General features: G+C 39.2%; 1 protein-coding gene across 1 annotated transcript; it reads left to right on the top strand.

Annotated features, from left to right (window-relative positions):
- Nucleotides 1–12,930: 12,930 nt before the first annotated feature.
- Nucleotides 12,931–13,443, top strand: LOC138890543 (uncharacterized). Its single transcript, XM_070173936.1, has 2 exons — nucleotides 12,931–13,176; nucleotides 13,291–13,443. The coding sequence occupies exons 1-2, from the start codon at nucleotides 12,931–12,933 to the stop codon at nucleotides 13,441–13,443; spliced, it is 399 nt and encodes a 132-aa protein (XP_070030037.1).
- Nucleotides 13,444–24,069: the final 10,626 nt, after the last annotated feature.

Here is a 24,069-nt window from a genome sequence, read left to right as displayed (position 1 = left end):
ATTTGTTTCGTATAGTTGGGATATTAGTAGACTTTGAAATCGTATTTTGCTTAGTCACTTAGTCAGAATAGTTAGGATTCGTTCAATAAGTTTGGTATTAACCTCTTGTTTAATTATGTCAATGAGAACTGATTAATATAAATAATTCAAGTGTTTACCTAATTAAGAAGTTTCTAATGGATAGTAGGGTTAGGATTGCACTAATGGATTAAATAATTGAGTGGACAATTGAGTGAATGATTAAATAAATGAAAAGTTGAATTGGTAGTGAAAAATGCACTAATTGAATGCCCATTTAAGGGAGGACATTCGAAGAGGTAGTAGCAGAGGACATTATGAGAGAGATTTTGAAGGGATATAGCTTAAGAAATAGACAAGAAAACATTCTGAAAAATACTGGAAAAAACTGGAATTTACTGTTTCATCGATTTCTATTTTCTGGTTTTCAATTTCGAATTGGCTGAAACCATCTTCCTTATACTGTTTCATTGAACTAGTTGGGGTTAATAGCTGATTCCTTGGGTTAGAACTGGAACTGATTTGTTGCTGCTATCAATTTCTGTTGTTTATATTCTGATCTCAACTCAGTTTTTCTCCTTTTGTGTTGCTGTTTGTTACCAGGTACACACTCTTGATCATAAACACGTAAGACTGGCTCATCTGATGTTTTGAAGAAAAGATTTCTGTTTTTTTATCAGATGCTTCCTTTCTTATCTTCTTTCTCATTCAACCTGTGGGTTCCATTTCTTTGTCTTAGCATGTTTAAAGAAAGGTCGTGTTGTGAACATTGAGACCTACATTAAAACTGTAATCGGACTGTTATTCAATATTTGTTGATTTCCATTTGTTTTAATTACATGGGCTTTATCGTTGTTAGAAAGAGTAAATCGATTTTAGGTTTCAGGTTGTGTTTGTAAGCTTGGATTACATAAATATTTCGTTAATTACAAAATCAGTGTAGTGAAGTTGAGCATGATTTTATTTTGTATAGTCCAATTCTGTGAAGTGAGGAAGCTTATCATGATAGTGTTGAATGCAATAAGTATTTTGCTACTGTAAGTACTCGAAATGGAGTCTTGACCCTTAGTTCTGACCTTGGTCAGATCTGGGCTCTTAAATCTAGGCTTAGAGGTTTTTGGTAAAGAAGATAATAGGCCATGGTTACTTGGGCTTGTCCAGTGAGCCCAATAAGTTGTTCATTGTTGCTGGATTTTTCACGCCGGGGTCTGACTAAACTACATGTCCTATAAAATTGAAAACCAAGCTGGTGATAAAATCAGAATTAAATGCTAGCTTCATTTCATATTCTCATACAATTTTGGTTGATTAATATTGATCTCACACAAGCATCGATTCCTATTTGAAGATGCCCCAAGAATACAATTTGCTTTAAGTATAGGCATGTGAATTTTGATTTGGGGTTGCCGATATTAGTCCGTTGTGCCAAACTGCCCTTGAGAGGGCAAATTCACGACATGAGCCTCATGAATAAGCCCAGCTGAGCTCCAGGCTCGTGCTTGAGTGCGGCAATTGGCTATTGGGTCTGCAGCCCATCTGGGTTCCTTTCACAACTAAATACTGATTTTTTTTTGTCAATTTTAATGATCACTAGTTTAGCTTGAGCTTTAGCTTGAAATCAACTAGAATTCCTAGAAGCTTTTATTAATCAATTAATTAGGTTTTAATTAGTAGAGGCGAGCCATATTAGATAACACAAATAGCTTATGGCTCTCCAAAGTTCAATTTGAATTTCCTTTTATCCTTAGAAATCGAGGCGTGCCATTTAACAAATTTCCATAGCCCACGTATTAATTTAGATATAAAAATGACAAATGTTCGTAGTTTGCTTTAGGCACGTTTAATATACTATCGTGGTTATGGACACGTTCGCGTGACATAATTATGATTTCTAAAAAACAAAGCCGGAGTATGTGTTCACGCAACTTCAACCCAATATTTCTTAATAAATCGACAAAAGCATTATTAATCGTGGACACGTTCGCGTGACATGATTTTGACGCGCCAAAAGTTTTATTAATTATGTACACGTACGCGTGACATGATTCTTTACATACAAAAAAACTAAAACGAATATACGTACGCGTGATTCGTTTTAAAACAATTATATAATTATAAATATTTAAGCTAAAAGCGGTTATAAAAGCTAAAAATACACGATAAGTTTAAAGCATGTAATAAGTCAGATAATTAGGCCAAGTATAAATTGTTAAACGACCGTGCTAGAATCACGGAACTCGGGAATGCCTAACACCTTCTCCCGGGTTAACAGAATTCCTTACCTGGATTTCTGGCTCACGGACTGTAATACAGAGTCAATATTTTTCTCGATTCGGGATTCTAACCGGTGACTCGGGACACCATAAATTATCCTAAGTGGCGACTCTGAATTTAATGTAAGCAATCCCGTTTCGATTGTCCTTTAATTGGAAAAACTCCCTTACACTCCTTCCCGGGGGTGTAGGAAAAAGGAGGTGTGACAGCTCTGGCGACTCTGCTGGGGACCGAACCCAGAATCTCTGGTTCAGGGTTCAAGAATTTGTGCTTAGAATAATTGTTATATTTGGATTTATTTATTATCTAATTCTTTTTTCATATTTGGGCCTAATATGCTAAATGTTGCTTTTTACCGCTTTGATATTATCTGATTTGTATATATAAACTGTTATGAAACCCTTCTTCTTTCTGAGTCTTCTGAATTTATGGTGCACATGTGCGCGTGGCCCACCTTTCTGTTAGAAGTCATACCAAATAGAACGAAGTTGGGCCAAGTAACTAGGTCGGGTAGACTTTCGTGCTCCCGGTACGTTGCCCCCACTTCGGCTTAAGATGTCCGCTTGGGTAAGCCAGGTCTAGAACAGTATACCCCAGGTTTTACACTTAGAATAACTCGGCTTCATGCCGGATCCCTAGTAGGAACGTTTGTTTGCATCATGTGCATTTGACTTCGGAGACTCAACACAGGGGTTGGGTCTGACTAGGACAGGTGCACCCGAAATGAAAAGACCATCCTGATGCATTTTACTTGCTACTTGTGCATTCATTTATTTCGGATTTGCATGTTGAGCAGCTTATAGGAAAAAGTTATAAAGGGAAAATCAATGTGAGAACCGAGAAAGAAAATTGGCTGTTTTCGAAAAAAATATAATTTCCAAAATATTTTGAAATTTTGAAAAGAAAAGGAAATGTCGTGTTTCTTTTAAAAATGGTTTTATTATTACGAACTACGTAAGTTTAATTCTTCCCGGATGTGAGATACGTAAGCAACCCACATCGGGCCCAGCTTATTAAAAAAAAATATATATATATATAAAAAGAAAAATAAATAGATAATAAATAATTAAAATGTGGGTACATAAATGTCATTGTGTTGTCATAAGTAAGGTGATGTCATTTTTGTCCAAAATATGCTGAACGTCCCCAAAAGGGCGCCGGAAGGCTATTTTTGCAAGAACAACCACCTTTGGTCGTTTTTTTTTTCAAAAAAAAAAGAAAAAGATTTTGCCGGTTAGAAAACACGGCCTTTAAATCTTCTTCATCGAAGTATTTTTTTAAATTTTTTTTTAGAAATATTAATGATTTTTTTTCAAAATGAGTCTTGATTTTGGTCATTTTTAATTAAAATCACTCACAGGTACAAAATGAGCATCATCCAAAACCCACCGTTCACAGATGTAGATGAGTTTCTATTTCGGCTTCAGATGTGGTGGCATGAGTTGGAGGAGATGGTCAGAAATGGGTCATTAAGTATTTGGGAGCTCTCACAGATATTATGAAAGTTAAACCATGCGATGATTTGATTAAGTCGCTAGTGACTTTTTGGGACCCTGTTCACAATGTCTTTCGCTTCTCTAATTTCGAGCTTACTCCCACATTAAAAGAAATAACTGGATATTCCGGTTTTGATGGAGATTTGAGAAACCAGAATTTTATATTCCCAAAGGCTCCCTCAGTATACCGATTCTTTGATCTTCTGAATATCAGTAATCAAATCAGAAAAAGCAACGTTGTCAAAGGGTGTTGTTCTTTAAACTTCCTATATTCAAGGTTCGGAAAGCCGGATGAATTTTAAATTCATGAAAAAGGCCTTACTAACAAATAAAACAAGGACACCTGGCAGATTCACCGTCGCTTCGCTTTCATGGTGGCTTTTCTAGGAATCATGGTCTTCCCAAACAAAGAGCGGACGATTGATATTCGCATAGCCAAAGTCGTACAAGTCCTCACTACCAAAGAACATCACACTCTTGCCCCGATCATTCTCTCAGACATTTATCGGGCATTGACTTGTGTAAATCCGGGGAGAAATTCTTCGAAGGTTGAAATATTTTGTTGCAAATGTGGTTGAATGAACATCTCCGACATCACCCGAAACTCATGTAGTATGGTCCAAGCAAGGACAATTTCATCGAGAGTTATGAAGAAAGAATAAAAGATTATAAATCTCCAGAAGGGGTGGAAGCCTGTACATCCCACTTAAGATCTTTAATGGCAAGTCAAATTGAGTGGACTTTGGGATGAATCCCGGTAAGAGAGGTGATTCACATGTCAACATTAAAGAGTTATTTGCTGTTGTTGGGATTAATAAGTGTACAGCCATATGCGCCACAGAGAGTTCTAAGATAGCTAGGGAGATACCAAGTGGTGCCTGATGATGAAGATTTGAGTACGCAAGTGATTGAACTACACCCCGAAGCCACTCTCCTTGAGGCTTTAATCTAGCAGATTTGGAATGGTTGTCGATGCTTGAAAGATGATACCCAAGTTCCAGACCCTGCGAAAGGCGAGATAAATCTGGGTTATGCTAGGTGGTTTGAGAAAAGATCCCGCGTGGATGATGCACCAGAACCTGATCCTAGAAGGCCCATAAAAGACCACATGTTCAAGCCTTTGATGACAAAATCCAAGAACGGATGGCTTGGGGAGAAAAGGAAAGGGGGTACAAAGCAACTATTCATGCCTTAGAAGAAAGCCTGAGGAACCTCAATTTGGAGAAAGACTTACAAGCACAAGAAGCAAAAGGTGAAAAGAAGAGTCTGATTAGCGAGAATAAAACTTTCCGCGCTCAGTTTCAGCAGATGAAGAAAACCTCTGAAGCACCAGTGAGAAGTTGGAAAGATCAGAAAATCATTGCCAATCTGATGGAAAAAATGCAAGAATATGACTCCATTTTGACAAAGACTGAAAAAGCCTTAGACAAAGCTAAGGAAAAAATCTTACAGTTAAATGAGGAGGCCAAATCAAGTAAGGAATGCCAAGTAATGAGATTCGAAGAAGAAATGGCTCAATTCAAGAGAGAGAAAGACCATTGGATACATTCAGAAGCTCAACTCCATGCACAGTTGGAAGAAATGAGAAGGTATAATAGAGAACATCAGCACGCAAATATTGATAGGGAAAGAGCACAGGAAAGACTCGATCAGGCCAGACTTCGAGCTCAATTGGAGTCAGGTTTAGATTGCGAAGACCACATAAGAGATACAACCACCACTCGCCAACAGTGATTGCAAAACCAAGGCCAAAATCTCCAAGATTTCAGAGCACAAATCCATGATTTGGCCGTTTATACTTCTCAAAGTTATGTGAACTGCGAAGGGATGGATTATGAAAGGTTTCTAGAGCATGCACCTACTTTTTCCCGTCATCTTGCAATGGAGTTAGAGAGGATGTACCGTACACTAGGAGGTCAGCTGGGTCAAGCCCCACCGTGAGCAGATGTTCCAGTGATTAAAAGCAAAAGATTGTGGAGTGAAGTGTAGTCATAGTTGTCGGAACTTTTCATATAATAGTCATGTTTTAGTTTAAGTACCTGTTGAGTCTTTTAAACCATTTTATTAAAGTGTTGTCCAAATGTAATGACATTTCTGTCTTTGTACTATTTCGTTTGTTAAAAATAATAATAATTGTTTCTACCAGAACTACGCTCGGTCTGATTCATGCAGGGTCATGATACGTAGGCAATCTTCATAAGATTCGACCACAACCAAAAGAAAAGAATAAAATGAATGAAAAGGGGAGGGAAATAAAAGATAGGCGTGAGTGACAATAAAAGGGAAAGGTCAGGAAAATCTGGGATAACACAAGCAACCGAGCAAATACATGATAGAAAATGGTTAATTGCCTAGGTGTATTGCATCCCAACGTGTAATTGCATATGTGTTAAACTCTAAAAACTAACAAGTTTGTTGTTTCTCAGAGAATTCAAGCAGTTAGATTATCTAGAGTATACTGGCACATTATCATTACCAAACCATATTAAAAGGACCAATGCCAGAAATCATGTCTATCTCGGATGTCGACACAAGTGTTGAGGTAGAGGAGTTGGACGTCAGTAAAATGAAAGAGGAGATGCTCAAACTTAAGCAACAAATGGCCGAGATGTATCAAGCCTGGTCTAAAGGACAATCACCCCCAGCTTACCCTGCTAACCCTGCTTCTACCCCACCACCGGCTCAAACTCAAGATCATCTTGCCACCGATCTATCCCCGAATTTTCCCATTTACCAGCACTACCAGGGCACCACTTCTCATACACCACAATCTCCACCCCCTAAACCAATTCCATACCCTCCTCCACCAGTAACTCCTGTCCTCGTAGCACCTCCACCAGCTACACTCCACAAATCTCCTAGCGAGCCTATGTTCCAGGCCCAAGACAACCAACACTACCCTTATGAGCCCACTTTCAAAGCTCTAAAAACCCATTCCTATACTCCTCACTTTGACCCCCCGATAGAAGCGGATAAACCAGTTAAAAATACCAAACATGAGGAGATGTTCAGGAAAGTTAAAAGCTTAGAACAATCATTCAGAGACATGCGGGGGTTAGGAGGGCAAGTCAGCGTGGCCTACAAGGACCTATGTCTGTTCCCGAATGTGCAATTACCGGCAGGTTTCAAGATGCCCAAGTTCGATCTATACAACGGGCACGACGATCCAGTAGCCCACTTGAGGGGTTTTTGCAGCAAGATGAGGGGAGCTGGAGGAAAAGACGAATTGTTAATAGCTTACTTCAGTCAGAGTTTGAGTGGATCTGCATTGGAATGGTATACCCGCCAAGACCATGGGAGATGGTACACATGGGATGATCTGGCGCAAGCATTTGCTTGTCACTTCCAATACTATCTTGATATCATTCCAGATCGACTGTCCTTGACTAAACTTGAGAAGAAGCATAGTGAAAGCTTTAGAGAATATGGTCTCAGATGGAGGGAGCAAGCAGCAAGAGTAGATCCCCCAATGAAGGAAAGTGAGATGGTAGATTACTTCCTACAGGCTTTGGAACCTACTTACTATGGCTATTTGGTCTCAGCTGTGGGAAAGTCATTCAACGAAGTAGTAAAGATGGGGGGCATGGTAGAAGAAGGCCTCAAGTCGAATAAAATCATGAGCTATTCGGCTATCAAAGTGACTACTCAGGCTATTCAGGGCGGCATAAGAGGGATTGGGAAGAAGAAGAGAGAGGAAACAACAATGGTTGATTCAGGAACTTGGTCTGGATCCAGAGGTTCACCTTACCACTACAATCAAACTCGACCCCACCAACAAACTTATCACCACAATCCACCCCAACACTACTATCCCCCACCAGAACCTCATTTTTCCGTCCACCATGCACAAGCATACAACCAACCTCCTGCCCACACTCAATGGCATGCTCCTGTCCTACCAAATACTTATCCACATCCACGAGCCTACCAAAACACTCCCGGACCAAGTTTCAAGCCTAGCCAAGCACTCAAGTGTGAAAGGTTGCAGAAAAAGAAAAACTTTACTCCATTGGGAGAATCATATACCAGTCTGTTCCACAGGCTAAAACAACTAGATATGCTAAGGCCGATACAGTCCAAACTGCCAAATCCTCCTCCAAAGAATCTTGACTGTACTGCCACCTGTGAATATTGTTCTGGTACTCCGGGTCATGATACAGAAAAGTGCTGGCACTTGAAAAGTGTAATACAGGAGATTATTAATACCAATAGAATTGAAGTTCAAGCTCCCGAAGCACCCAATATCAACAGGAATTCGATGCCAGCCCATTAGGAGGAAAATATGATCGAAATAGTGCATGCGGAAGGGGAACCCAAGAAGCCATCACAGACCGTCATGATGATTCGATCCAGTGGAGTCAAGACAGATGAATAATCAGCATATGAGAAGTTGGTGCTCAAGCAAAGCAAAAAGAGTGTTGAGTCATCTATGGCAGTAGAGAAGGGGTCTTTAAGCAGAGTTGCAACGAAACAGGAAGGGGTAAAGGTGATTGTACCGGGAGCGGCCAACAAACCCATCATAATCGTGGAAGGAGCCCGCACAGATCGGGTTATTATCAAGCCAGTAACCCAGTTACCAATAATCAACAGCAAGGTTATTCCATGGAATTACGAACGGGTAATGGTGATGTACAAAGGGAAGAAAGTCAAGGAAGAAATCTGTGAAGTACAGGGTTTGACTCGCTTGGGAAGGTGTTTTACTCCCGAGGAGTTAAGAAGAGCTAAAAATAATCCAGCACTAATAAAGAAAGCCGTAACTGAAGATGAAGCAGAAGAATTCTTGAGGAAGATGAAGCTAGATGACTACTCTATCGTGGAACAGTTAAGAAAGACGCCCGCTCAAATTTCCCTATTGTCATTATTGATCCATTCGGACAAGCACCGTCAAGCCTTAATGAAGATCTTGAATAAGGCGCACGTTCCCGATAAGATCTCCATGAATCACTTGGAAAAAATAGCCAACAAAATCTTCAAAGCAAACAGAGTCACATTTTCTGATGATGAATTGCCTGTAGAAGGTACTGAGCACAACAAAGCTCTTTACCTCACATTAAAATGTGAAAACTCTGTGGTGACCCGGGTATTGGTTGACAACGGGTCAAGCGCAAACATCTGTCCTCTCTCCACTCTAATCAAGTTGAAAATAGAAGATGAGAGGATCCATAAGAATAGTATTTGCATGCGGGGATTTGACGGCGGAGGTAAAGATTCAATTGGGGACATAGTGCTGGAGCTGACAATAGGGGCAGTTGAGTTCACAATGGAGTTTCAGGTGCTGGATATAGCTGTTTCCTATAATTTACTGTTGGGTCGACCATGGATCCATGCCGCTAAAGTAGTCCCATCAACACTACATCAGGTAGTCAAATTTGAATGGGATAGACAAGAAATAGTTGTGCATGGGGAAGATAGTTTATGTGCTCGCAGCAATGCCATTGTACCAGTTATCGAAGTGGAAGATGACCAGGGACCATGGGTCTACCAGGTTTCAGACACGATATTGGTAGAGAAAGTTCCGGAAAGGAAATACATTCTAAATCCAAAGATAACCGCCGCATCAGTCATGGTAGCCTATGAGATGTTGAATAATGGTTTTGTACTTGGTAAAGGTTTGGGCTCGTCTTTGCAAGGCATCATACAGCCGATGTCTCTTCCCGAAAATTTGGGAACATTTGGTTTGGGATTCAAGCCTACTGCCGCAGACATAAGAAAGGCCAGAAAGCTAAAACAGAAGGCCTGGGTCCTTCCAAAGCCAGTCCCACGTCTTTCCAAGTCATTTGTCAAGTCCGGTACCAGAAGTCCCCCGGTAACAACAATTCCCAGTTCTATGATTAATCCTGACGAGGAGTTAATTGAAAGATTTGAAAAGTTGTTTGATGGTGTGAACATGGTGGAAAGCGGTGAAGGTCCTAGCAACGCAGAAATTCAATTCGTTGGGCCAGGAACAAAGCTTAATAATTGAAAAGCCACTCCTCTCCCCATTCGAAAGGAGTCTTGGTAGTTTATTTTGATTTTCCTTCACTTTGTCTGGATCATTCCAGGGTTGTAATCCAGATCTTCATCTTTCAGTCTGTTTGAAGTGTGTAAACCTTGTTATCTTTCATCATTTAATGAAATGCAGTTTCCCCTTCTTTATCATTCCTGATAGTTTTTCTTTTGTTTTTATTTTCTTTTCTGTACAGTTCTTTTTACGCTGGCTCTAGTGATATGGCATGCATAAGGAATCCTCAGCTCAGTCTTAAAAATCAATCTGATTCCTAAATAATATTTCAAGAAGTAGATTGTGATTACGAATCAGAATATGATGAGGATGAGGCCTTCGAAGAGATTAGTAAGGAGTTAATTCACTTCGAAGAAAAACCCAAACCAACCTAACTGATACAGAAGCCGTCAATTTAGGAGACACAGATAATATCCGAGAGACTAAAATAAGTGTCCACCTCAAGCCAAAGATTCGGGAAGAGTTAATCAAAGCACTCATCGAATTCAAAGATGTTTTTGCATGGTCATATGACGACATGTCGGGTTTGAGCACTGATTTAGTGGTCCACAAATTGCCCACTAATCCAGTGTTTCCTCCCGTCAAGCAAAAGTTGAGGAAATTCAAAACTGATATGAGTGTGAAAATTAAAGAAGAAATCACCAAACAGTTGGATGCAAAGGTCATTCATGTGACTCGATATCCTGTTTGGTTGGCTAATGTCGTGCCTGTGACAAAGAAAGATGGCAAGATCAGAGTATGCGTCGATTACCGTAATCTCAACAAAGCAAGTCCGAAGGACAACTTCCCACTACCCAATATCCACATTTTGATCGATAATTGTGCCAAGCATGAGAATGGATCTTTTGTGGATTGCTACGCGGGTATCATCAGATTCTAATGGATGAAGAAGATGCAGAAAAGACTGCATTCATCATGCCATGGGGAACTTATTGCTACCGGGTAATGCCATATGGTTTGAAGAATGCTGGGGCAACTTATATGAGGGCAATGACTACTATGTTTCATGATATGATACACAAGGAGATTGAGGTATATGTAGATGATGTGATCATAAAATCAAAACATCAGGCCGACCACGTCGGGGATTTGAGATTCTTCCAGAGGCTTCGTAGGTACAACCTCAAGCTTAACCCTGCCAAGTGCGCATTTGGTGTTCCATCCGGAAAGCTGTTGGGATTCATAGTCAGCCGGCGAGGCATCGAGTTGGACCCATCAAAGATCAAAGCCATCCAATAATTGCCACCTCCGAGGAATAAGACTGAAGTGATGAGTCTGTTAGGGAGGTTGAACTACATCAACAGGTTTATTGCTCAGCTCATGACAACTTGTGAGCCTATTTTCAAATTGCTGAAGAAGGATGCTGCGGTCAAGTGGACTGATGAGTGTCAAGAAGCATTTGATAAGATAAAAGGATACTTGTCAAACCCATCCGTGCTGGTTCCGCCAGAACCAGGATGACCTTTGATTCTTTACTTGACAGTCTTGGAAAATTCATTTGGTTGTGTACTAGGACAACATGACATCACCGATAGAAAGGAATAGGCCATCTACTATCTTAGCAAGAAGTTCATGGCTTATGAGGTTAAGTACACTCATCTAGAAAGGACATGTAGCGCCCTAACTTGGGTGGCGCAGAAATTGAAACATTATTTGTCATCCTACACTACCTACCTCATTTCGCGTTTGGATCCGTTGAAGTATATCTTTCAAAAGCCTATGTCGACAGGGAGACTTGCGAAGTGGCAGATATTGCTCACAGAGTTTGACATCATCTATGTGACTCGGACTGCGATAAAAGCCCAAGCATTGGCCGATCATTTGGCCGAAAACCCGATCGATGAAGATTACGAGCCATTGTGAACTTATTTTCCCGATGAAGAAGTGATGCATATCGAGGAACTTGAGCAAATTGAAAAACCAGGCTGGAAACTCTTCTTCGATGGGGCTGCCAACATGAAAGGAGTCGGAATAGGAGTTGTGCTTATTTCTGAAACAGAGCATCACTATCCTGTTACAGCTCAACTTCGATTTTATTGCACCAACAATATGGCTGAGTATGAAACCTGTATTTTGGGTCTAAGGCTAGCTGCAGACATGGATATCCAGGAATTCTTGGTCTTGGGAGACTCGTATCTTCTGGTACATCAAATTCAAGGAGAATGGGAAATGCAAGATTTGAAGCTCATACCGTACCGACAATGTTTACATGATCTTTGTCAACGGTTTCGATCAGTGGAGTTCAGGCATATTCCAAGGGTCCATAATGAGCTTGACGATGCTTTGGCTACCCTGGCATCAATGTTGCACCATCCCGACAAAGCTTATGTCGATCCTCTGCATATTCAAGTCCAAGATCAACATGCTTACTGTAACATGATTGAAGAAGAACGTGATAGCGAACCATGGTTCCACGATATCAAAGAGTACATCAGAATGAGGATATATCCAGTGCAAGCCACGGGGGATCAAAAGAGAACAATTCGACGGTTGGCAAATGGATTCTTCTTAAGTGGAGGAGTTTTGTATAAGAGAACACCAGACCTTGGATTATTAAGATGCATGGATGCAAGACAAGCTACAGATGTCATGTCCGAAGTACATTTAGGAGTCTGCGGACCACATATGAGCGGATATGTGTTGGCGAAGAAAATTCTCCAAGCAGGCTATTATTGGCTTACCATGGAGCGAGATTGTATCAATTTTGTGCTCAAATGTCATCAGTGCCAGATACACAGAGATTTTATTCATTCTCCACTATCGGAATTACACACGATGTCGGCACCATGGCCCTTCGTTGCTTGGGGCATGGATGTCATTGGACCAATTGAGCCAGCAGCATCCAACGGGCACAGGTTCATTCTGGTAGCCATTGATTATTTCACCAAGTGGGTTGAGGCCAAAACTTTCAAATCGGTGACCAAGAAAGCAGTGGTCGATTTTGTTCACTCAAATATCATCTGTCGATTCGGAATCCCAAAAATGATCATCACAGATAATGGTGCTAATCTTAACAGTAACTTGATGGAAGAGGTAAGTCAACAGTTTAAGATTACACATCGCAATTCCACCCCATATTGTCCCAAGGCGAATGAAGCAGTCGAGGCAGCCAACAAAAACATAAAGAAGATACTTCGGAAAATGGTAGAAGATTCGAGGCAATGGCACGAAAAATTACCATTCGCGTTGTTGGTATATCGCACTACTGTTCGCACTTCGGTAGGTGCAACTCCTTATTTGTTGGTATATGGCACTGAAGCAGAAATACCTGCAGAAATTGAAATCCCTTCACTTCGGATTGTCGCTGAGACTAAGATTGATGATGATGAGTGGGTCAAAACCCGTTTGGAGCAGTTGAACTTGATTGATGAAAAAAGATTGGCAGTGGTATGTCATTGCCAGTTATATCAAAGAAGAATGGCAAGAGCATACAACAAAAGGGTGCATCCCTGAAAGTTTGAAGTGGGTCAGCAAGTGCTGAAACGTATTCTTCCACATCAGGTTGAAGCAAAAGGCAAGTTTGCCCCGAATTGGCAAGGGCCATTCACTGTGACCAAAGTATTGTCCAATGGTGCTTTATGTTTAACAGATATTAAAGGAACATGCATAGACATGGCTATCAATTCCGATGCAGTCAAGAGATATTATGTATAATTTCTTTGTTATAATTGTTGATTGTTTGTACTTGGCATTGTTTCAATGATTGGAATGACGAAGGCGATTTGTTCTGATATCTAAACACTCTACCCTTTGTTTTCCCCCTTTTTGATTCGCATTTGTTTCTTTCATACCCCTCTTTTGGAATCAATAAAAAAAGGAAAAGAAAGAAAAGAGAAAAGAGAAAAGAAAAGAAGTGAAAAAAGAAAGAAAGCATAACAACAAGAAAATTCAGGTGTGAACTACGTTTGACCTGATTCCTATTAAGGATACGTAGCCAGCCTCACGGCTCGGTCATAATATAATAAAATATCAAAAGACCCCAAGCAAGAAACTGGGACAGAAATTGTGTTTGTTATAAGAAATGTGATTCCAAGAGTTGTAATTTTAAACCCATGTCAAATTGTTTTGAGCCTTTGATACCCTTTCTTTCTAACCCCATCCAAAAGCCCACATTACGGTCCAAAGAAAGACCTACCGATCAGTCTTCGAGAGATGCCAAATCGAGCAATGTAAAGAGAATTCATATCAGAGGCAACACTCCGGTTTAAGCAAGAAAAATAAAAAAATGAGAGAGTCTTATTGGTGAAAACCCTCATGGGCACCATGAGACAACGAAAGCTGAGAGAAAATAAATGAGAGAGGTTTGTCGGTGAAAACCCGTCAGGGCACTGCAAATCGAACAAGGTCCATAAGTTGGCCGAAAGTAAAATTGGGTTGTGGAAATCTTGGAGCACGAAGTAAAACAATTGGAAAGGAGATTGGTTAAATAGATTGGGCTGATTAATCCAAAATTCATACCATGATCATTGGTTCCAGTGACTCCACTCAGATAAGTTCTTTTTTTCTATCTCCAGCAGTCATCCAAATATGGATTTTCTTCTATATTCTTAATTCTCAAAATCGTCGCATTTCATTGCTGTTAATTTTTACTCCCCTAAAGCTCTTCCAAGGTTAGACTTGTTCCAATAAATAAGAAGGAATGTCAAAGTATACTACCAAGATTCAAAATTGCACAAAGCAAAATACGGCTAGGACATGCTGGAGATAATATGATGAAAAATGAGACATAGGGTGCAAGCAAAAGTGGAATCGGTGGAATGGTTCAGTAATGTCATGGGATATATACGAGTTCAGATAAAAGGGTCAGAAGTGAAAAACAACAGTTGGGGATCCTGCAGTTAAGGATCAGTCATGAGGTCAAAGCAGTCCTTTCGACCAGTTCAAGGCAGTCTGTTGAAGCAAAGCAGGGCAAAGAGAAAAACCTCCCCAGCAAGGATGCCACAACTAACCACCACGTTTTGAACTGACAAGATTTTCTTTGGTTTGAAACAGGGGCAAAGATGACATTTGTTTCAGAAAGCACCCTATGAGGGAAGCAAGTACCATGCAGGTTTGATCGTATAAATTTTCAGGACCCTCCTGGAAAATGGGACTTAGCTTTAATTCAAAACATTCATGAGTAGCAAGATCTAGTATAAATGTACCCCAAATGAATATAAGTTGGCTTTAAAGCTTTTATTGTTAGGATAGGATTTAATTTGAAATTTTCAGGACCCTCCTAGAAAATAGGACCTAGGTTAAACCTTAAAACAATCATAAATAGTAAATATAGGACAAATGTGCACCAAAAGGAATATAAGTTGGCTTCAAAGTTGGCGTAAGAGTTATCAGGATCCTCCTGGATAATGGGACATAGTTTAAAACTGGTTTAGATAATAAGATTTAGCAGAAGTCATGCCTTTAAAAGATATAGCTTAGATTTAAAAATTGTCGTTTAGTTAAGAGTTGTCAGGACCCTCCTGGATAATGGAACCTAGCTTTCAAATTCATATTAATATTTGGTAATATGCTTCAGTTTAACACTCACAGATGTGCCCAGCTACCAAACTGGGGCAGAAAATTTTCTTTTATTTTGTCTATTTTGTTGAAGTCAGGCGTCCACCTGGAGAACAAGGAACAACAGTTGAGGTATCAGCAATCAGGCATCCACTTGGAGAACAAGGAACAACAGTTGAAGTATCAGCAATCAAGCGTCCACCTGGAGAACAAGGAACAACAGTTGAAGTATCAACAATCAGGCGTCTACCTGGAGAACAAGGAACAACAGTTAAAGTATCAGCAATCAGGCGTCCACCTGGAGAACAAGGAACAACAATTGGAGTATCAGCAATCAGGTGTCCACCTAGAGAACAAGGAAAAGTAGTTGAAGATTCAGTAATCAGGCGTCCACCTGGAGAACAAGGAACAACAATTCAAGTTTCAGCAATCAGGCGTCCACCTGGAGAATAAGGGAGTACAATTCAAGTTTCAGCTTTCAAGTTCTTATTGATATTTGGTAACATGATTTAGTTTACACTCATATATATACCCAGCTACCAAACTGGGGCAGAAATTTTCTTTGCTCTTGTCTATGTTTTAGCAATCAGGAGCCCACCTGGAGAACAAGGAAATACAATTCAAGTTTCAGCAATCAGGAGCCCACCTGGAGAACAAGGAAATACATTTCGAGTCTCAGCAATCAGGAGCCCACCTGGAGAACAAGGGAAGAAGCAATTCAAATTTCAAATAACTAGGAGCCCGCCTGGAGAACAGAGGAGAGGAAACAATAGTCAAAGGAAGACATTTAAAGGGTCAGCAATCAGGTGCCCGCCTGGAGAAGAAGGGAAAACATTTCAAAGAATACCATTCCAGTCAGCCACAAAGGAACTTATGAGGAAGATACAAGTCAATGAGGCAACATCAGTCACAAGATCAAGTTTGGAAATAAATCTTTGTAAAGCATAGATTATGGTTTAGTCTAGCTTCTTCATTTTTTGTCATAGTGTAATAAGGAGGTCAGTAGGCAGTATCAGTAACAGCAATAGCAGTAACAGTAAAACCGCAGCTTCATGGTAGTCCCAGCTACCAAAACTTTCTGAACTACATTGACATGATTCCTTTATAGCCATGGATATGTAGGAAACCTTTGAAGTAGAGGTTCGGTCAAATCTTTCAAAAATGCTTCCCACGGAGTGTTCAAACAGGCAAAAATCGCTCGTATCCGCTCACTTTATCTTTGCACGAAAACTCTTCGTGTTTCCGGACAAAGAGGGGCAGCTGTGAGCACGTGATTTTTGCCTCATATGAGTTACTCCAAAATGATTTCCAAAATTAGGTCTTTTCTTTAATTATGTATTATTTTTAGGAATTATTGTGCGATTTTCCTGTTTGTTTGCATAGATTTGTGTGCATGTTTAATTTTATTAATGCATTAAAAATACAAAAATATATCATTTGCATTTAGGATTGGATTTTTATATTTTTGGAATTAATTAATAATTAGGTGTTTTACAAAAATAAAAATTCACAAAAATAACATATTATTTGTATTTTGGTCAAATTGTGTGATTTTCTTTTAATTTAGTGTTTAATTATTTTTGATAGGTATTATTTAAAGTTAATTACTATTTTAAAGCTAATTTAGGTCTTTTATAATTTAATTAGGATTTTAATTTCAAATTTTGAAAAAGGAAGAAAAGAAAAGGAAAAAGAATTCTTGGACCAATCCAATCTAATCCTCAAGCCCAAATTAAACACATCTAATACCCAACCAAAATTGGCCCAAACCCATGCCATACCCGGTCCATTCAATTCAGACCTCAGAGAAAACTCAAACGACGTCGTTTCAGTGTCAACCAATCTCAATCGTCCATTCCCCACATCCAACGACTAGGACTTAACCCATTACCCGTTTAACTCGACCCTGTATCGTTTCCCCATGAACCTGATCCAGCCTCTAACCCTAACAAATGACACCGTTCAAACCAATCAAATAATCCAAGCCGTTGATCTCGTTTGATCGAACAACCTAGATTTAACCTCAACCCCAGTATATATTTGTCCAAACAAACCCCACCCCCTCATAACCCCCATCTAATCGTCCTCACCCAAACCCTAGAGACCAGCCGCCACCATTCCCCACTGCCTTATGGTGGCGGCTCCGGCTCCAATCACTCCCAAATTTACACCTCAGAACCACCCTGAGCCCCTCTTTCCAAATCCATGACTCATTTCCCTCGAATCACCCTAGTACTTCTCGAATCTTCGATCGAAGCTGTCCGGTCCCAAAATCTCTGAACCATAGCCTACCGAATTGACCCCAATTTAACACCACACAACCCCCTTACTCCCTCATACCAAATCCATCAATGGTTTCCTTCGAATCTGACCGGAACTCGTCGAATTTTAAATCTAAGATTCAAACCTAAAAGTTCAAAATCAGTTTCCATTGAGCCTGGTGACATGCATCGATCCAAGCTTCTAGTTGTTGTGATTAGGAGGTCGACTCACTACAAAACCGATGATGTTCATTTGTTCTTGATAAAGAACAAATGATTAGCATCAGTTTGGGGTGAGTCACAGTGTTAAAGCCAAACACAAGTTCGAGCCTATTCGGTGAGTTCTTCTGTCCTATTTTCTGTATTTATAGTTTAATTAGTGGTATTATGATGATCGTCTTCCTCGTATCTTTTTTCTTTTCTGGTCAATTTCAAATTCGATCAGTACTCTGGTAAATTATTCTGTTCACTGTTTGTTTCTTTAGGATTGGTTTAGTTGATTTGTTTCGTATAATTGGGATATCAGTAGTCTTTGAAATCGTATTTCACTTAGTCACTTAGTCAGAATAGTTAGGATTCGTTCAATAAATTTGGTATTAACCTCTTGTTTAATTATGTCAATGAGAACTGATTAATATAAATAATTCAAGTGTTTACCTACTTAAGAAGTTTCTAATGGATAGTAGGGTTAGGATTGCACTAATGGATTAAATAATTGAGTGGACAATTGAGTGAATGATTAAAGAAATGAAAAGTTGAATTGGTAGTGGAAAATGCACTAATTGAATGCCCATTTAAGGGAGAACATTCGAAGAGGGTAGTAGCAGAGGACATTCTGGGAGAGATTTTGAAGGGATAGAGCTTAAGAAATAGACAAGAAAACATTCTGAAAAATATTGGAAAAAACTGGAATTTACTGTTTCATCGATTTCTATTTTCTGGTTTTCAATTTTGAATTGGCTGAAACCATCTTCCATATACTGTTTCATTGAACTAGCTGGGGTTAATAGTTGATTCCTTCGGTTAGAACTGGAACTGATTTGTTGCTGCTGTAAATTTCTGCTATTTATATTCTGATCTCAACTCAGTTTTTCTCCTTTTGTGTTGCTGTTTGTTACCAGGTACACACTCTTGATCATAAACACGTAAGACTGGCTCATCTGATGTTTTGAAGAAAAGTTTTCTGTTTTTTTTATCAGATGCTTCCTTTCTTATCTTCTTTCTCATTCAACATGTGGGTTCAATTTCTTTGTCTTAGCATGTTTAAAGAAAGGTCGTGCTGTGAACATTGAGACCTACGTTAAAATTGTAATCGGACTGTTATTCAGTATTTGTTGATTTCCATTTGTTTTAATTACATGGGCTTTATCATTGTTAGAAAGAGTAAATCGATTTTAGGTTTCAGGTTGTGTTTGTAAGCTTGGATTACATAAATATTTCGTTAATTACAAAATCAGTGTAGTGAAGTTGAGCATGATTTTATTTTGTATAGTCCAATTCTGTGAAGTGAGGAAGCTTATCATGATAGTGTTGAATGCAATAAGTATTTTGCTACTGTAAGTACTCGAAATGGAGTCTTGACCCTTAGTTCTGACCTTGGTCATATCTGGGCTTAGAGGTTTTTGGTAAAGAAGATAGTAGGCCATGGTTACTTGGGCTTGTCCAGTGAGCCCAATAAGTTGTTCATTGTTGCTGGATTTTTCACGTCGAGGTCTGACTAAACTACATGTCCTATAAAATTGAAAACCAAGCTGGTGATAAAATCAGAATTAAATGTTAGCTTCATTTCATATTCTCATACAATTTTGGTTGATTAATATTGATCTCACACAAGCATCGATTCCTATTTGAAGATGCCCAAAGAATACAATTTGCTTTAAGTATAGGTGTGGGAATTTTGATTTGGGGTTGCCGATTTTAGTCTGTTGTGCCAAACTGCCCTTGAGAGGGCAAATTCACGACATGGGCCTCATGAATAAGCCCATATGAGCTCCAGGCTCGTGCTTGAGTGCGGCAATTGGCTATTGGGTCTGCAGCCCATCTGGGTTCCTTTCACAACTAAATACTGATTTTTTTTCATTTTTGTCAATTTTAATGATTACTAGTTTAGCTTGAGCTTTAGCTTGAAATCAACTAGAATTCCTAGAAGCTTTTATTAATCAATTAATTAGATTTTAATTAGTGGAGGCGAGCCATATTAGATAATACAAATAGCTTATGACTCTCCAAAGTTCAATTTGAATTTCCTTTTAATCCTTAGAAATCGAGGCGTGCCATTTAACAAATTTCCATAGCCCACGTATTAATTTAGATATAAAAATGACAAATGTTCGTAGTTTGCTTTAGGCACGTTTAATATACTATCGTGGTTGTGGACACGTTCGCGTGACATAATTATGATTTCTAAAAAACAAAGCCGGAGTATGTGTTCGCGCAACTTCAACCCAATATTTCTTAATAAATCGACACAAGTATTATTAATCGTGGACACGTTCGCGTGACATGATTTTGACGCGCTAAAAGTGTTATTAATTATGTACACGTACGCGTGACATGATTCTTTACATACAAAAAAAATAAAACGAATATACGTACGCGTGATTCGTTTCAAAACAATTCTATAATTATAAATAATTAAGCTAAAAGCGGTTATAAAAGCTAAAAATACACAATAAGTTTAAAGAATGTAATAAGTCAGATAATTAGGCCAAGTATAAATTGTTAAGTGACCGTGCTAGAACCACGGAACTCGGGAATGCCTAACACCTTCTCCCGGGTTAACAGAATTCCTTACCTGGATTCTTGGCTCGCGGACTGTAATACAGAGTCAATTTTTTCCTCGATTCGGGATTATAACCGGTGACTCGGGACACCATAAATTATCCCAAGTGGCGACTCTGAATTTAATGTAAGCAATCCCGTTTCGATTGTCCTTTAATTGGAAAAACTCTCTTACACTCCTTCCCGGGGGTGTAGGAAAAAGGAGGTGTGACATACCCCTTCCCCAGGATCATCACCCAACATCCTGGATAGAGTTAGGTTTAATGAGGAGGGGAGTGTCACTGCATCTCAATGTCAACGGTCAGGAGAGTATAATATTAATCCAAAACCCCCAATTCCTAGCACAATTAGTGTCTGAGGGTCTCCACCTAGCCATGAGCAACTACATAAACCACATCTGGGTAAACAACATCATGCAACCACTAGCTTTGGGCATGAACAAAAATTTGATCCAAGCAATGAATGCTCAATAGAATCTACCCCAACAATATGCCCAAAACCCATATCTTCCTCAGAATATGAGGGTAGACCTCACCCCCAAGAGTTGACTGCCTCAACACAGTCTTAACGACTTGGGATCCTCCTCAGAATCTCATGCAACCCCAAGTGCCAATGAATTTAGGAGGAATGGACCAACAAGTCCCACACCCTCAGATGCCTCGAGATTTAGGAAATCCGGAGGGGGAAGGAATGGAGGCAGAAATCAACTTAATAGGGGAATTAATGGTTGAATCCTCAAACCTAAACGAAGTAAATGTATTTCTATTTGAGGAGAGGCGGGAGAAGAGGCTTATTCTAGCATGTCCAAGTTCACTGTTCAAATACACAATGGACATGAGACCACCTCAGGACCCTACCGTGGGAAAAGTAGCAATAATCTTGGTTCCCTCATTAAGGAGGAACCCAATATTCCCACAAGGGAGTCAGTTGAATGGTCATCCCCAACCCCCACTCCAATCAATGAATCGTGCTAAAAATATCATTATTTTGAATATTAGAGGAGAGAACAATGCCAAGTTTAAATTTTCATGAGCTAATAGCCACCCATCACCCCTGCATGGTCACTTTGCTAGAAACTAGGATGCCAAACCATGATAGTCTTATGAACGAGTTTGGCTTCACGGATATGATAGAAGTCCCAACTGAGGGACAATCTGGTGGCATGGCAGTTATGTGGGAAACAAACTTGGTGAACGTCAACAATTTCGTCAAAAGGAACAAAGAAATCCATGCTCTTATTAAGGTACCCCCTACTCGTCACTCTTGGTTATTTTCCTCAATTTATGCTAGTTCAAAAATCTCTAATAAAAACATCATGTGGGATAATATCACTAACATCTTTGATAACTATAAAGGTGTATGGTTATTGGGATGGGATTTTAATGATGTTATGGTAGCTACGGAGAAATTAGGAGGTAACACTATTAATAGACGATGTGCTGCCAAGCTATGGAATAAAATTAATTATTGTAAACTCATGGATTTAGGTTTCAAAGGTTGTAAATATACTTGGTCAAATCATAATATGTTACGACCCAATTTTCCCTCCGTTGGGTTTCGTGATGGCACCTAGTCTTAGGGACTAGGTAAGCCTAACTCATACTGAAATACCACTAATATAAATAAAATTTAACAGTCATGAAGCAAAAATCTCTACAAAATTCTATAATTCTCAAAACCCGATAGTACAAGTCATAAGCTCTACAGAGTTTCGCTACCACTTCTAAACACAATCGTATGGAAATAAGTACAACAATATGAATATAAAATAGAAAGGTGACTCCGAAGCCTGCGGACGCAGCAACATGGCTACCTTGAGTCTCCTCGGCAAGAATCCGCATAGCTACTGGCGAACAATACCTGGATCTGCACAAAAAATGTACATAAGTGTAGTATGAGCACACCATAGCGGTGCCCAGTAAGTATCAAGACTAACCTCGGTGGAGTAGTGACGAGGAATAGTCAAGACACCTACTAGTCTAATAAGCAGAACATGATATTTTTATAGAAACTACACGATACGGCTAACAATACAGTAATTGCAATAAGGAAAGAAAACAGCAAGTACTCAGTGGAACACCATAAGAAAAACACGAAAAAGTAAACGAGGAGATAACCCAAATCCAAAATCACAAATACGGTAAAGACAAGTCATAACTCAACAACTCCAATAGTTTTCACCTTAAGTATTAACCAACAAGCGTCAATCAAATAGTGAAACCTTTCAAGTGATAAAAAATATTTTGAAATATACTTCCTTCAAATAAATGTCCTTTTCAAAAGAGTTCTTTCAAAATAATGCTTTTCAAATAAAATCTTTTTCAAACATATATTCATCAAATATAAGTCACCCTGTGACATTTCAAAATAGTTAATTAAAAATAAGTACCTTCAAATATAATATTTTCAAATATATAACCTTCGAATATAAATCACTCTGTGACACCTCGTCTCATATTCATACAATACGGTCTCAGTACTGGAACCCTAACACTTGGCATTCTGTGCCCTCATCACACCTCATAATCATACTGACACCTCATGTGCCAAATAGAGCCACTCTCACATGGAAGGCCAATAAACAAGGGTGTGCGTCTATACTCGACAATACCAAGAAGCCTCATATTCGATAAGGGTGCTTAGCCACGTGTATGCTTATGCAAGTGTCCTAATATAGTTCATACCAGCTAGTAAGTATACAGAATATAACAGACAACACAAAGAATGTTTACACAGGGATAGGATCAATGAAAACAACAGCTCAGAACACAATGATATTAACAGGGGATCTCCCAGGATATCGTCCCGTAGTCCCAAATGTAAATGTGTAGAGGATCTCCCAGGATATCATCCCGTAGTCCAAATCATAAATATGTAGGGGAATCTCCCAGAACACTGATCCGTAGTCCCAAAGTAAATATCTAGTACAGGAGAATCTCCCGGGATATCTTCCCGTAGTCCCAATTATAAATGTACAGGGGGATCTCCCGGAATATCGATCCATAGTCCCAAAGTAAACATGCAGGGGGATCTCCCAGAATATCGTTCTGTAGTCCCAAAGTAAATATGCAGCACAACCAACAGAATCAGCAGTTACAGCACAACAGGAAACTCGTACATCACCACAATACGTGTAGCAACAACAATAACAATAATACAAGGTAAGACAAGTAAATCAACTCAAGGACTGTAATTCACAAGGAACAGTAGAACCAGCTCACAAGGAATAAGCACAGAAAAGAATGTTGGCATAAAGGGAACAGTTCAACAACGGAAAAACTAAAATGTATTAACGATCCCATAATACACAAGTCAATAGAAAGGAAATCAACACGAGTCAAGTAGTCCCAAATAAAGGCAAGTCAACAAGATATAGGTTATCTAAACTCCTTTTAAGATTGGACAATTTCGAGGATATTCGACAATTCAATTAAGGAAAGGTAATCTTAGCTTCACTTAAGACTAAACAATTTCAGGAGGGATAATAATAATTCTCAAATAAGACAAGCAGCTATGAAAAGATAGCATTACAATATGAGAGGCAAAATTCTTCAATTAAATCAAATAAGAGTCAATTAGGCAATAAGAGTGAATGATGAAGAGATTAATTTCAATTAAACATCTAGAGGTGAAATTAATAATTAGAAAACTCAACATACACAATGAATATAAAGACCTAAGAACCCTAAAAGGCCAATTTTCCACAGATAAGTCCGAGCACGCACTTTTCACCTCACGTACA

The sequence above is a fragment of the Nicotiana sylvestris genome, chromosome 4 (assembly GCF_000393655.2).
Source record: "Nicotiana sylvestris chromosome 4, ASM39365v2, whole genome shotgun sequence".
NCBI lineage: Eukaryota > Viridiplantae > Streptophyta > Magnoliopsida > Solanales > Solanaceae > Nicotiana > Nicotiana sylvestris.
Note: the sequence above shows the minus strand (reverse complement) of the source record. Positions and strands in the feature narration are given on the sequence as shown.

Coding starts and splice junctions, on each gene's coding strand:
- LOC138890543 (XM_070173936.1), top strand. CDS start 12,931: ATGGTAGAAGATTCGAGGCAATGGCACGAAAAATTACCATTCGCGTTG. Junction 13,177..13,290: donor ATGAAAAAAGATTGGCAGTG/GTATGTCATTGC, acceptor CTTCCACATCAG/GTTGAAGCAAAAGGCAAGTT.